The sequence below is a fragment of the Colias croceus genome, chromosome 6 (assembly GCF_905220415.1).
Source record: "Colias croceus chromosome 6, ilColCroc2.1".
In the NCBI taxonomy this organism is placed as follows: Eukaryota; Metazoa; Arthropoda; class Insecta; order Lepidoptera; family Pieridae; genus Colias; species Colias croceus.
In genome coordinates this window covers 8,543,679-8,559,790 of record NC_059542.1, presented here as the reverse complement: position 1 = coordinate 8,559,790, position 16,112 = coordinate 8,543,679, and the positions used below count along the sequence as shown (strand labels likewise).

The 16,112-nt window shown below is 36.9% G+C and overlaps 1 protein-coding gene across 8 annotated transcripts in view; it reads right to left on the bottom strand.

Moving 5' to 3' along the window:
* Positions 1-5,276: 5,276 nt before the first annotated feature.
* Positions 5,277-16,112, bottom strand: part of LOC123692893 (afadin) — a 78,082-nt gene continuing 67,246 nt past the window's right edge. For 5 of the 8 annotated variants that reach the window (XM_045637742.1, XM_045637746.1, XM_045637743.1 and 2 more), the window contains 13 exons: positions 13,575-13,755; positions 12,793-12,930; positions 12,483-12,585; positions 11,751-12,385; positions 11,269-11,411; positions 10,779-10,938; positions 10,325-10,445; positions 9,776-10,147; positions 9,053-9,273; positions 8,744-8,930; positions 8,291-8,400; positions 7,678-7,822; positions 5,277-6,821 (listed from right to left, as the gene is read on the bottom strand). In XM_045637742.1, coding sequence (XP_045493698.1) covers positions 6,777-6,821; positions 7,678-7,822; positions 8,291-8,400; positions 8,744-8,930; positions 9,053-9,273; positions 9,776-10,147; positions 10,325-10,445; positions 10,779-10,938; positions 11,269-11,411; positions 11,751-12,385; positions 12,483-12,585; positions 12,793-12,930; positions 13,575-13,755 — 2,561 coding nt within the window. In that variant the 3' untranslated portion in view covers positions 5,277-6,776. The remainder of the gene's footprint in view (positions 6,822-7,677; positions 7,823-8,290; positions 8,401-8,743; positions 8,931-9,052; positions 9,274-9,775; positions 10,148-10,324; positions 10,446-10,778; positions 10,939-11,268; positions 11,412-11,750; positions 12,386-12,482; positions 12,586-12,792; positions 12,931-13,574; positions 13,756-16,112) is intronic. The other 3 variants (XM_045637745.1, XM_045637744.1, XM_045637749.1) reach the window with 3 other exon arrangements.

Sequence of the window (16,112 nt, the reverse complement as noted above, 5' to 3'; positions counted from 1 at the left end):
ATCTGCTGCAAGATGATCTGCAACAGAAATAACAGTGACAGCTGTAGAATACTAGACTTTTGCGCTGACACTCTACCCTAGAAAAAAAAACATCCCACTTCCCCCAGAAGTGACACGCCTATGTTGATGCAATCTCAAGAACTACATCGCTACAGTGCGCCTGCCTTATTTGGCACGTTACACGACCACCTGCCACTTCAAGCAGCGCAAGCATTGAAGAACCATTTCGCTCAGGACACACGGCCTTAGAAGCGACCTTCCCCTAACCACAAAACTGAATAGTGATGCACTTAAAATCTGAAGAACGTCGGCACGCTGCATTATCACTTCGGATATTCCGCTGCGTTGACGAACCCTAGAATATTTTGGTGTAACTCCTGTTCTAACGCATTAGTAATGCCCTGTTAGCAATAACACTTTCAACACTTAAAGAATATAGTGTCACTTGAGACATCTCAGATGTAGCCATCGTCCCATTTCTGGAATATTCCTACAACGCTACCGCCTGAACTATACCTCAATACAATAAATAGATCACCTCTCACTTCCCTTGGCGTCTCGTCGATATTTCTAAAATATTTTAGAATTCATTTCATAAGATGACGCGTAATCGCATTTTATGTCAGATAATGTAAACAAATTTCAAATAGAATCAATACTAAACTTAGTCTGAAATAATATGTGTATGAAGAAATTTATAAATAAATTTGTTTACATTGTCAATAGGGACAAATAGTTATAAATAATCTCGCCGGCGAGAAAATAAATTTTATATTGTAGTTGTTATTTATTAGGCCAAAATTATGAGTACGTACATGATTAATGTCAATTTTTGAATATTCCATTTGAAACAAAGAAATATATTATCCAGAGATGAAATATGTTTTACTTGTATAAAATGGCTCCTATTATTATATTAAAATATGTGTTTCTATGTGTGATTGTATTTAATAGTTATTTCGTCGAGATCTCAATATTTGAGAGTATTATCTAATTAAAATATTCAAAAAGTGACACGTTTAAAAATAAGAATGGGGACATGAAGCGATTATGCGTACACCGAGACAGGACTACAGAAGGTACAAACGGTTTGTGCAAACAGCGCAATAGTACAAAACAAAGCGTGATGTAGGTCATACTAATAGAGTACAGTGAATGTGCGATCGTCGCAACTCCGGGACGTAGTTTATAATGTTTACAGCACGTTATAACACGCCGCGATTCGACACTAGGATACGTTAGCACCTTAGCGATAGTGCCAGATGTAATATTGTAATACGAATATATGTAATATTAAGGATTTTATAAGTTTGATATACGTTAGGATAATGGATACGCGATGCATTCCTGACCACGTTTCTTCCATTGTATGCATTTGTGTCCATTCGTTTTATGCAAGATTTTATTTTTACTTTTTTTATGGATTCGTTCTGTTCGTCTTATCTATCCTCCATGAGGATATTTCTGTCGGCTCCGGCCGGTTTGTGCCACTGATTAACAGATGTTTATGTTTTACACTTGTCACGTCGTAGCTAGGATACAGTAGATAGACATTTAATTAGTCGCTCGTTAAAACGCTCGGTCCATGGTTAGTGGTTGTTGATCATTGTCGTTTGATTGAACAACGTATCTTAGAATTGTATTGAAATTAGCGTAACAATGATAACTTGACAATCAACGTTACCGTCCGTAAGCAGTTAACCCTTAACGGCTAATTAAATGTATGTTTAGTTGACGAGCCCGGCTCGTTACCGATAGTTTGGTGCAACTACACCGAAATTACTGTACGTAAACGTTCGTGGAAAACATTTTATGTAACCGAGTGCTTCTTACAATTCTTCCATTGTTATTTAAATGTGATTGTAAAGTATGAATGTGTGTGTGTTGTGTTTAACAGTGTACATTCACACAAATATAATATTTACATTGACCACTGACACGCGGTGTTCCTCGTATCGTACAGTCGACGCGTAACAACAAATATCATTGTCTTTGTCATGTTATGTGCGACTGTATCCCTACTATTGTATCTGGTCCTTTTCAAATAAATAGATACGAAAATATTATTTTACTTCAGAGAATATTTACGAAAAGGATAGATTTTAATAGATTATGCTGCAGTTTATTTTTATACTGATGTTCTTAACTTGATTCTCGAATAGCAGTGCCACCATGTACACGACTTAGATTTAATCGTTCGTCTCTTATTTAAGTATTCGTTAAAAGAGTATGTTTTATTCAATTATAGGTTCAATATAATAGTCGATGTGTATTTTTCTATGAATTATAAAACAAAACTTCAAGTCTTAATAATGATACATTACTGCTGGATTTCATAAACAGTATATAATATATTGTGGTTCGCCATATTTTTATTTGGTAAGAACTATATGCTGTATCCTCATTGGCATATAATATTTATTTACTTGCTGTTAAACAAAAAATATATTTTTATATAGAAACTAATTTCGTCGTCTCTTTAAGTGTGTAAATAAAACAAGCTTTAACGTTAAGTATAACTATAAAGTAGTTAATTGTTACGAATTGTAAATTTGTTTTAGGTTTAAGAAGTATTATCGAGATTCAGCTTCCTAAACACTCAATGCCAATTTATAAAGAATCAACAATTATCAAAACCGCCTTTAATTTTAAAGTCGTTGAACACTCGTTATAGGATCACTGTAGGCGGAACTTGCGACGGTATTCACCTCGTGCGAGCGGTTATGGTGTAATTGTAAGCTTTAGTTGCACGATGTTATAAAGATTTTTATATTTCTAAATATATCTAAATAAATGGTATATAAAGTAGTGCACAAAATCACCAAATGTGAGGCGTGCGGCGTTCCGTCGCGGTTGGTATCACAGATGTGGAGATATTCTTGTACCTGTGTATATTATGCTAGTTCTGTTTATTACATAATTATATGTGTATGTTAAACGATGGAGTTGATAGCATTTTAGATATCTTTTAGTGCTTTTTTCTATGGTGCAATTGTTAAAATCCTCTTAACCGCCCTAAGTTGATGGCGTTTTGTAACGACTGCACAAAGGTGCAATTTTTACATTGTAGATCAAGTGAAGTTTGTAGCAGCATCACGCCACATGGCACATGTAATATTATTAACCTTGAAACAAAATATAAACACTGTTAAATTATTTATGCATTTTATTTTATTCCTCACCCTTGTATTTATTTCACTGGCTAAACAGCATCGGGTTTGAGCTTCAAGGTACATGTCTCAAATTGATTCGCGCGGCGACACTGCTGCCTGCAGACGCGACGCGCAGCGATTCATAGATGTTTATAGAAACAAGTGTTGTCGCTTGCAGTTTGCTGTTGCAGTTTGCGGTCTGCGGCCCGTCTCGGAATTGTACCTTTAAGCTAATACTCTCTAAAGTGGGTTAAAAAGAAGGTGAAGGTTTATAAAAAACTACAGCTCTGTGCCCCGCGGCATCTTTTTTTCTAGTACGAATATGTTCTGGAAAAAGCAGTGAATATTATTGTAATACATACCTTATAAAGTTATATCTTCGTGGATTACAGGAGAAAAATTACAAAAAAAATTAGGCTACGCCACAGGGCTACGTAGGTTTCAAATATGGCATACCTAACAATAAAATAATGGTAATGGCAGATATATTGTTCTCCGGGGACGGCGATAATATAATAGTATAGATACTCTTCTACAGTATAAAAGTTGTCTACAGTGGACCTGTGAAGATATTATAAACGTTTCATATTATTATCTACTTACTTTCAATTGCAATAAAGAATTTGACTTCACCTGTGATAAATCGTGCAGATTATTCAGCACATAAATTAGAATTTGCAAGATCAAATAAATTATCTTTGCCATAACATTTCAGACAGGATAACATTTGTATTTCATTGTAAATATGAGGTCCGTTCTCACAGTCTCATCATGATTTTGCGAAAGCTATTATTATGATGTTCGTTAAAAATTAGGTAGGCACATGGTAGGTACATATACCTGTCGTGGCCATACCGTAGATTTGCTCATTATGAAATGAGCAATAAGCATGAGCAAAATTTCATGAGAAATGGCCAATTTAGTTTGGCCAGATCGTTAAATCGTCAACGTTTCACTATTTGGTCATCCACATTTGGCCGGGTAAATAATTTAATTGCAATTTTAACAATGTTCCGTACACTTAGATTGGTTGCAATTTTGCAAATTTAATACGTGATATGAAATATTGTATCGAAAACTTTCCCAAGTTTGCAGAACTTTTGGAATTTTTTCACGATCATACAGCAAAAAAATAATTTAATTGCAATTTTAACAATGTTCCGGACTGCGGACAAGGTTGCAAAATGAGACTTATTGTCGCCCCAATGTACCCATTCACTTGACCGAAGTGTGAAAACTTTTGGAATTATTGTGAATCTTTTCAATGGTCTTGACTCTTGACCGACTGGAGTATAAAGGGAGTATAATATCGTCTTCGGACGCTCCGGGAATATGACAGTTACCGAACTGTGACGAAGATTTCTATGCAAAATATCACTTTTTGCCTGGGAGTATTGAATTAAATAATTATGATTGTTAGCGAAAAAAAATGGGAAATAATAAATCGATATCATATTGTGAAAATATGGTGGGAGAGGAAAAATAAAATAACTGCTATGAAATATGTACCTAAGGTTTCAGCTTACAAAAATGATATGATTTAGGTCTTAGGTAAATTTAGTTGTGTTTTTACGAACTTTTTTTTGTTGGCCTGTTATTAGATAAAAGGTAGTTGAGTTCTCTAGCTAGAAGAAAATTATTCAGTATTTTTTGAGTTGATTACAGAGATGAGAGACATGGTTGGAGACTGTTTTTATGTATACTAGCTGTGTCCTGCGGTTGTACCCGCGTAAATGAGTTTTTCCTTTAATACTAAAGTTCCTGTGGGAATGGAAGTATAAAAAATAGCCGGAGTAACTTATAGCTTATAGCTATCTATCAGTGAAAGTCCTGTTAAAATCGGTCCAGCCGTTCCAGAGATTTACTAGCTAACTTAGATTGTTCCGGAACAAACAGTAAAAAAAATACTGTTTTGGTATATGTACGGTATATAAAACTATATATGCATTTAGTAAAAAGAGGTTATTTTGATATTAAAAACATACACTCTAATTTTTTGGTGGTATAGATTGTAAGAATTGGTATCTGGATATCTCGTATTCTTAAATATTTAATACATAGGTTTCATATTATAATATAAACATTTAAACTGAAAATATTCGAGGAAAAAATAAAACACAACAATTGTATCGTTAATTTATTAAAATTTTCAATTAAATGTAGTACAATAGGATCTATCATCTATGAATAACAATATAATTAATTTGTGTTACAATTTCCCAATTATAATATTTAAATAATAATTATAATCAGAACTAAGACATCAATAATGATTTATATACAGGCTAAGTGATATAAAGGGGAGAAACTAAATTTAATCTTAAACACTTTCTAATTGACTATCGTTGGGTGAAATACTGGGAGCAAGGAGCCCAGTGGCTAGAACTATCATATACCTACCGCTACGTCTAGGCCTCTCGTCACTATGTGTTCTATGTATTATAGATATTTTATATACGTTAAATATAAATTTCATTTACAAATAAAAATATGTGTACAAATAACACAATCATAGAAGTCTACTACAAAATTTAATATTTACATTATATTAGTGCCTTGGATGTAGACAACACCTATGGATTCCAGAAACTAATCTTTAGGCTCAAAAACGGTACAAATGTTTTCATACTCATCGTCATATAATTTAAATATCTCTTTCTATCGAACATTAATTACGAGTCATTGGAATCCGATGTCAACACTTGAAATCAATACAAAAATTATATAGTTATCGTTCTATGCCAACGTCCGCATCGTAATGGTACAAATTTTTTGGCACAACATAGTGCTAATTATTTTATTTTTATTTTATACTTCTATATACACAAAAGCTCACTGTTTTATTGCTTTTGTTGTACAAATAATTTCATAGTATTTAATAATAGTAATAGATATAAATATTTTTTCCATTTATAGACTATCTATAAAACTCGAGTCAAGGAATGCTTTAGGAAGAAATAATTCGAAAGGTTCATTCTTTGGAATGTAATGAAGCTAAAAAGGCAGCGGGACTATATAAATAATTTATGAGTTTACATAAATATGGATATGTTCAATTACACTAAGTACACATAAAGGCACCCACAGAAATACATATTATTTTTGGTCCTTCTAATAAAACTCTAATGTGGCAAACATTAACAATTTATTTAAATAAATGGCACTACTAATTTGGAAAATAAAACCTTTAGAATGTTATGTGCCATCCGTCACGAATAGTACGAGCTCACAATAAGTATAAACGTTACGTGGTAAATAGTTGCTATCGTTATCACTATTAAATAATTGCACTAGCTGCTAAGGCGACATTAAATCTGTTAAAAATATTACTTTAAATTTACTGCCATAAAATATATGTTTTAAAACATTACTTATCCCCTACTAATTGTAAATTGGTGCAATTGGTTTTACAAAGAAAGGCAATTGAGACGTCGTCTCGTTGTATAGTGAGTGGTCCGCGCTTATTTCGTATCGAATAAAATATTTATCGCCCGTGGAAGGCTACGCAGTATCATTTGATATTTATAAATAGACGAACGTATTGCTTTAATACTGAATCAGCTGCAAATACTACATTTATAATGTATATTTCTATCTATATTAAAGGGTAATGGGACGAATTCTTCAGTGTACCGCGTCGATGTCTCTTTGGGCGCGCGATATCTTCACCTGGAAATTAAGAAATTTGAAATGTTAAATAAAAGCTTAATACTATGCTTAAAACAAAGAGAGCGAGCGAAATGCAAATAAAAATGTTCATTATAATTAATATGCTTTTATTTTTTTGCGCCACCTTGATCAACCTTAAGATGAATTGAAATTTTAAAATTTATAGCTATAAAGAGGGCATCTATGCAGTCTCTAAGTCATAGCTATAAAGAAGAGACACACACTTACAGCGATAAGACCACCCTCTGTACATAATAATATGATAACTTGTATCACTCTTATTTTGTGATCTTGTATTTTTTGTGTGCAATAAATAATTTTTCATTCATTCAAGATAACGTTGCTCCCCCTGCCTTTAAAACTGTTCCATCGCTTAGATTAGTTATATTATCATCACCTCCTACCCAAATGAAAGCATTTAGAAGCAAGATATTAACTATTAGTGAAATTATCCTACCCCTACCTATTCAATTAGCTATTGCACAAAACCTACCTTCGCTTACCTAATCAGTAGTAAAATATCCGATATTAGTGTGGTTATCTGACTCCTATAATTTCAATTAGCTATTTGACAACTTCCCCCTATGAGCTCTATTTACAAACCTATTTCTACCTACCAATTAGTATCTAGTCACCAATTATTAATAATTATTTCCACAACTAAGTATCAAATCACTCAATTTTGTGAAATTTATTTTCTATAACTTAGTAGCAAATCTACCCCCTCCCACTTATTCCTATTATAGCCGTTATTAGACTTTACCACTTATCAATTAGCAAATCACCCCATATTATTAATTAATCCCTACCGCACCACCAAACCCCGTATTAGTTAAAACGGTAAGATCACCCGTACAGCGTGTACCTTATCCTTGGGCGTGGACGCCTCGCCCGACTCGAGCGCGAACATCTTCATCTTCTCCTTGAACGATAGTTGCTCTGGGACTGGAGCTGGGGCCGCGCGGGCCCGGGCTGCGGCTAGGCGACGCGCTACTGGGTCTCTGTATGGAAATAGTGATAATTATGAGTATATATTCTCCAATATCGTTAAATTATGTTATATCCGGCAATCGTAAGGACCATGATTAAAAACTCCCTTTTTTATGTATCGCTTTGAGTTTATTTCCTTCCAATAAACGCTAAGATGACACAATGCACAATGACAATGAATATTACAATCGTGTGAACAAGAAAAAAAAAAAACAAAAATGAAGGTAGATCGTAAACACTATAGTCTGTTTAAAATTTCCTTTAATATTGACGAAAAATAGTAATCAAAGTGTCAAATAGGCTGTCAGTGACTGTAAGATTGAGTGAAAAAGTGCTGAAACTGATCCTTACTACCTGCATCCCAAAATATGTATATAAATTCAACCAGACTTCTAAAAAAAATGGTCTCATGAACTTTCTTCGAGGGTATATTTCGACATACGTTTATGTTACAAAAAAAAATCCATATAAAACATTACCTGTAGACCTCCTGCGCGCCGATGACGCCGGGCGTGTGAGTGTTGAGTGGCGACGTGGTGGACGTCATGTTGGGGCCCGACATCATGCTCTCCGCTTCCTCTATGAAACGCTGAAATGCATTTGTTTATTTAAGTGTGTTATGTAAAACTGTTAGTGTCAAGTGTAAAATGACGTAATTCTGTATCTTCTCAAAATTTCAATAATCCGGCTCGAAGGACCAATGTGAGTAACTATCATCTTTTATCTTGTCCAAATTGTCAATAAATAAATGTAAAATAAATTAGTTTAATAATTTATTTAAAATAAAATAAAATAATCATAAAAAATGCATATCGGTGTGTGTCAGTAGTAAGTAAAGTTTATTTTATTTTTTTTTATTTTTTATCAACAATTCATAATATATGAAAAGTGGTGCATGTTTCATGTCTCTCAAATCAATAATATGTACTCACGTCGGGGTCCTCCCTCTGCACGGGCGTGTCTAGCGGTGGCGGTGAGGAGGCGGGCGGGGCGGGGGGTGCTGCTGGCCCGGGAGGGGGGGACGAGCCTGGAGATTGTCCGGGGGAGGTTGCTTCGGCTGCTTCTGCGGCCCGCTCGTGGAAGGACACGCGCTTGTCACGGGTCGCACTCACTGGTGATCTAGGAAATGGTATAGATTAGTATTGAGCTCATAAAAGGTATAAGATGAATAGTCAAATAATAGTCAAGGAATAGTAATACACATTCACATTTAATTTAATTATTAATATAAGTACACGTACTGCGGCGCCACATTGTCATGTGGGAGCTGCTGGTGCGCGTGCTGTGTGTGCGGCGACATCGCGCGGCGGCCCGCCATCACCGCGAAGGACGACCCACGTTCCGGCGGAGCGGGCGGTAGCGGCTCCCCGCTACTCGTGTTGTTCGTCGTGCTCGATACGGACATCGAGAGGTTGGACACGCTTGTCGAGAGATCGGATATCCTCGTCTCTTCTGTTGTGCTCTGTAAAGGGATATTTGGGAGCATTTTGCTGAGGCTGTATCCGTTTGCTAATCTTAAGATAATTTTGTTATGTTGTTGGCTGTGTATTTTGCAATAAATTTATTTTCTTTCTTTCTTTCTTTCATATAGGTGATTAGTAGGGTTGATTTCGTTTTTATCGGTATAGTGACAAATTACGTGTCAAATTACTTTAATAAAAAAGGACATGCGTTCCGAACACACGTGTTAGAAGCGAAACTTCTCAGGTAAGATTCAAAGATATCAAAATCGTCACATCAGTCCATGACGTGCTAGTATTGTCATGACGCAAGCTTCAAATTACTCTCAACGCGCTTACAGAAGTTTCACTTCAAAATGCATAAAATAACTAAGTATAGAGACGTCACAGTTCACAATTATCACAGTAATATTGATAATAATATCTATATTAAAATTAAGCCACATATATACAAACAAAGAAAACAATATTACAAAAATCACAAAAATATTAAAATTGACTTACAACATGCGTTGAATATCCGTTGACAATTTCGGTTCGCGTGTTCGTCTTCAATATCGACTTAGGTTGCGGCTGCGATTGCGACTGCTGTTGTGAATGTACATGTTGCTGTTGCGAATGTACGTGTTGCTGTTGCGGATGTACGTGTTGCTGTTGCGGATGAACGTGTTGCTGTTGCGAATGTACGTGTTGCTGTTGCGAATGTACGTGTTGCTGTTGCGTATGTACGTGTTGTTGTTGATGCATGTGTGGTTGTGGCTGCGGCTGCGTTGCTACGTGCGGCCCGTGTGATGATCGTAGGTCTCTCTCGTGATCTAATAGCTCTGGTTGTATTGATTCCTCTTCGGGGCTGCCTTCACCAGTACCGGCTTCGTCCTGTAATGGAGTAAATTTTAATCATTATTGATTGAATTTTATATATATATTGATTATTATTATGGAATGAAATTTATTTCTTCGATTAGTTTTCAAGATAAAATTTATTCAAAGTAATGCATTAAAAGTCTGAGTCATAGTCAGTCAGTCAAATTGTATGTAGAGCCTATTGCTTACCTGTTCATCTTGTGTGGCACGTCTTTCGAAGTCTCTCTCGAGTTGCAAAGCGCGTAGTTGTTGGTTTTGTACTGGTGTTCGCGATGCTCCTAGCGCTAGCAATTGTGCTATAGCTGCATCTCTGAAATTGGACATCCTGTTAGTCAATACTGTTATTTTGAAAACATGTCTATTATTTCTAATTCCATTATAAACATAGGACACATTAAATTATATTTGGTCTAGTTGTTAAAAAGACAGTTATATATAAACTGAAGTGACAAATATAATTTTGTTATATATTATTAATTTTTATTATTTATTAGACTCAAATAATCATTTGAATTTTTCTTTTTATCTTTGGTGCCTAGTGCCTACACCATACCTATATAACGCGTAGCGAGTTAACAGGATTGTACATTGTATTTTTCTGTAAGTTATTGTTATTTTTGACAAATATGCGTGTTACGTGTACCTGCGTGCCCGTGCCGCAGCCCGCCTCGCCTCAGCCTGCCGCTCGCGCTCCTCCCGCTGCCAGGGGTTGTGCGGCGCCAGCCCGCGGCCCGCCCCGCCCGCTGGTGCCGCCGGGTACACTGATACAGCTGGCGGGTCTAGTGCACTCGCTACGTACCGCTCTGCAACACATACCACTATATTAATTATTAATGATCATTAGAATTACTCGCATGACACTATTGCTGAACACAGATTTTATACACGCAAATAAGCAAGATACATAACAAAGTGATGTTATAATGATTAGACAAGGAAGCCTTCTGTGACCGCTGCATAAATACTATAAATAAACATGTAACCGTTGTTACAGTATATGTCCTGTCGAGATATTATCTAAATATTAAAGAAATAACAGAAATCATACTTAAAATCAATTTCTATGGAATATAATATCTGTAGGCATAACTAACAATAATCAATAAATCAAAACTATGTTACAAGCTACTCACCATCATCCGGTTGCACAGAACTGGCGCCATGCTGGTGCGGCATCTCGTCGACTTCCGTTTCGGGTCTGCGGCCGTGCGGTTTGGGAGCCACTGGTGGTTGGGACCGTTGTGGTGATGGCGGGCCAGGCTGGTGCCACTCGTAGCTGAAATGTTTTGTCAATTACGAATTTATAGTACCAAAAAAGCAAAATAACTTAGTCAAATAAAGAAAGGATTTGAAATTATTTTTATTTTTTTACTAGACTTGTATAGATGAAAATATTAAGTGAGCGATGGAGAAATAGAAGAAGTGCCATTTTCAATCCCTTCTTTATCTGACCGAGCTATACTATCAAAATTCTTGTCCTAATTATTAGTGTATTTGTATTACACAGAGCTTCCTAGGTAAAAGTGACTTTTCTTCATTATCAATTGCCTTCATAACAACAAAAAGAGTTGATAAATACACAGTAATGATTGATGAAGCGAAAACTTTTACTCACCGTTGAGGCTGTTGTTGACCGTGTTGATTGTGATAGTGCGGGCTCTGGTGTTGCGAGTGTAAGTACTGCGAGCCGTGTAGTTGCGGTGACGGTTGTTGGTTCTGAGGACTCATAGCTTGTAGCCCTTGCATCGAACCTTGCACGTTTAACAAGCCCTGCATCGAGCCTTGAGTGTTTTGCAGCCCGTGCATCGAACCTTGAACATTTTGCAATCCATGCATCGACTGGGAAGTCTGCATTCCGTGTACTGAGCCTTGCGCATTTTGCAATCCGTGCATTGAGCCCTGCGAGTTTTGTAAAGCTTGCATTGATCCCTGCACGTTTTGCATGGATCCTTGAACGTTCTGTAGCCCCTGCATTGAGCCTTGTACATTTTGCAAGCCATGCATCGAACCTTGCACGTTTTGCAACCCTTGCATTGATCCAGGGGTATTTTGCAACCCTTGTGGCGAAGATCCATACAACCCTTGTGGGCCCTGTCCGTACCCTGTGTGCACGTACATCTGCGGCATTACGGGCTTTTGGTATTGCATGTGTTGATGTTGTTGTAAATGTTGATGTTGAAGTTGTTGTCTTCTGTTTACTTCTTCGGACATTTCTGCAAGTTTTGCGGCCCTCGCGTTCGCTTGATTAACCTGAAATAATTTTTCATAGACGTATAACTTTCAAGTTTCATCAAATTAAATATTATTCAAGTTATTTATGTGTACAATTAATACATAATATTATTACCTGATGTTGTTGAGCGGGACTTGGTTCGTTGGATGGTTCCGTGGAGTTAAAGTGAGCGGACTGGGGCCGTCCACTACCCGAGGAGCGGAGAGATGACCATCTGCTATAAATAAAATATCGTATAATTGATATTTTAGTTTTTGTTTTTACAATATATTGGACATTAGAACTCTTATAAACCAAGAAACACAAATAGTTGATGTAGTTTTTAATTTCAAAATTTAAAAAATGTAATTAGATTCTCATAATATTATATTTTGAGAGCGCATTGAAATCAACACGCTACTGTATATGTAGTAAAGTTACTAACCTGTCTTGTTTGTCGTGTACCGACGATAGATTCTGGTAGAAAGAATCGCCATGCGGTGTGGACAGGTTGTGGCTGCTGCGGGATTTGTTGGCCCACGAGTTGCTTGCCACCGATTGAGCACCCGGGCTTAACGGGCCACTGTGAAAAACAAAATAATGAGTATTAATTATTATCATGAACTATTTTAGTAATTTGTTGTAGAAAAAAAAAAGGTTCTAAAAGAATATACATAAACATATTGTACAAAATAAATACTCAAATATTATTTCCCCATAATATTGAAAATTTTCTGGTATATACTGTATTTCTATATTTATCTCATTTATTTTTAACTGTTTCTGGGTATTTTGAAAAAGAATTCATTTAATTAATGTCATTAATAAAAATCGCATTAATATTATGAACATGAAAGTCTGTAAGTATGGATGGATGCATGTTTAACTGATTAACTCCTTCACGGGTACACCACTGAACGGATTTTGATGACATTTGTAATGTAGCTTATGTACCATAAGCTATAGAGATATTTTGCGGGTGAAACCGCGCGGCACAGCTAGTCCCTTTACAAAAGTGCAGTTTCACTACATAATATAAAACAAAGTAGCTTTCTCTGTACCTATGTTCCTATGTCCCTTTGTATGCATAAATCTTTAAAACTACGCAACGGATTGATGCGGTTTTTTTTAATAGATAGAGTGATTCAAGAGGAAGGTTTTTGTATATCATTTATTAAGTTTTAGACTATAACGGTAAGCTAGTCATGTATAAAGTGTTCAACTCACGAGACGTTGGCGTGCGCGTGCGCCTGGTGTGCAGGCGCGGCTGCGGGCGCGTGGTGCAGCGCGGGCGTGCTCTTGCTGGGCTTCACCGGCTCGGCCGCCAGCCGCGCGGGCAGGTCGCGCTCCGACGCGCGCCGCGCGCCCGCCACGCCAACACCCGCAACAGACCCACCCGCACTCCCACCTATGACATTAATGCTACATAAGTCTAAAGATCACCAATATGTGAACGTTTTGAGATGATGTTCAACACGAAATATCGCCAATATGCGAAGTTTCGTAAAGTAGTAGTAAATATAAGAAGAACAACTTAGAGATAAATACAATAATAACGTTGTAGATAGTGTCATAAGACTGAAAAGCAAAGCCAATATATCTAAAAATCAACAGAGAAAGTTTGGAGTAAGGACAGTTCGATTAACATTAAAAAAGAGCGCGTGTGCCAAGCACACGTGTCAGAAGTGAAACTTCTTTGGCAAAATTCAAAAATAGCAAAATCGTCACCTTTCATAACGAAACGGTATGGTACGGTCATGACGCATCCTTGAAATTTAAATCGCCTAAACAAGTTTCACTTTCAAAAATGCATAAAATAGAAGAATAGAGAACAATAAAATATAATGCTCATAAAAAGAAAACAGATAGTGACATCGACAGGATGATGTAACAAAACAAAACTGCGATCATATGTGTATTGGGTGAAACTGCTACTGTAGGATTTATTATTGTCGGGTCGAAGTACACATCATCCCATGCAGTGAAATAAAATTCCTGCCAGTTGCATTTGGAATATGTATGACTTTTTTAGTATACATACGTACATGTGAAATACCACATGACGGATAAACAGCTTTTATTCCGTTATGGAAAGTATTTAAATTATATTAAAGAATCATTCGCTCAAACAAATAAATTCGATATTTTATATTACCCTAATGCATTTATTTATGTTTAAAATTATATTCAGGATACTTGCAAAAATGTGGTCGATACAGAAGCGTGGCGAGTGAATTTTATTTATCAAATCTAGTGCTTGCATTGTTTAATTCAACAAATTTGAATGAAAATAAAATTTAAATACATTCTATTAAAAAATCTTACAACAAATAATAAAAAATAAAAAATTACTCATTCCCTTCAACAATAAAACATTTGTGAGACAAATTACACAACATCATGCCTTTACAAAAAATAAATATCAACAAATAAACTTTGCCACTGTACGAATAAAAACTAAAATCGGGAGTATACGAGACCTCGAACAAAAAATAACGCAACGAAAGTGCCCATCTAGAACGAAAAGGAAAAAAAATACGTAAAAGTATGCATAAGGTGCGGACAGCAACACACCTATTTCATGCGCTGTGTGGGGAAGTCTTACGAGAAGTCGTGTCGGACGAAAGAAGCAATGATGTAGGGCAGCTGTGAAACCTGTCGCTGCGGCTCAGGTCGGGGCAGCTCAGCGCCAGCGCGTCGCTCCAGCCCGCGCGCCCCGACCGCCCCGACCGCCCCGACCGCCCCGACCGCTCCGACCGCTCCGACCGCACCGACACCGTCGACACGTCCGTCGACGACGCGCCCTTGCCGAACATCGCCACCACCCGCGGCACGCTATCGTCCCTATCCGTGCTCGCACTAAAACAGGAATCCTTACTCCGATCGAAGTTTTCAGAGTTCCCGCTGCCCTGATTAGATTTCAACTTTATATTCTCCAGGGTTATCACCCTCGGTTTCTTATCGATGAATTCACTGAACACGAAACTGCCGTTAATTGACGCATTCGTCTCCGTGTGATCCTCCGAGGGTAAATTCGGTAGTTCGAATTCGTTCCCTTGCGCTAAAGTGTCCTCGCTGCCACGCGAGCCGAATTTCGACCAGTCTTCCAGTTGTATTAAGATACTTTTGACCTCGTCTTCGGACATTTTACTGCTTTTACTTTCGGTAGATATAGCTTTACTCTGCTCGTATTGTATGTCGGCTAAACTAGTGCTAGTGGGTAGACTGAGTTTATGTTTTGGGGAAAAGTCTTGTCGGACGCTTAAATTTGGACTAGACTGGCAGTTTCTTTGATAACTCTTTACGCAGTATTTCAGATTGATTGCATTAAAACGTTTCGTTAAAGCTTTCACTTTACCAAACGCCGGCCGGTATTCATCTGGAGATTTCCAGGATTTCTTATCGACGGTGCCTAGTACATTTCCGTTCATACCACCGTTTTTTATTTCCTTATTGACTAAAATATTCTGGGGCTTTTCATCAAACACAGCATTGCGAGATTCGGAAGTTGAATACGTTGATGCATCATCTGTGTCTTCAGACTTAACAGAAAATGATTTGGACATATTAAAAATAGTTCTTCTTAACCTACTATGAACGTCTTGTAAATTTTTAAACTCTCTATTTAATTTTAATCCTAATTCTAATTTTTGGCGAGCTATTTTTACCGTATTCGATGGTTTCATTTCTATCTCTGAAGGCGAGGGCGGCGTTTGGCACATGGCATCGGCGGTTTCGGGTTTTCTTTCCTCTGATTTATCCAGT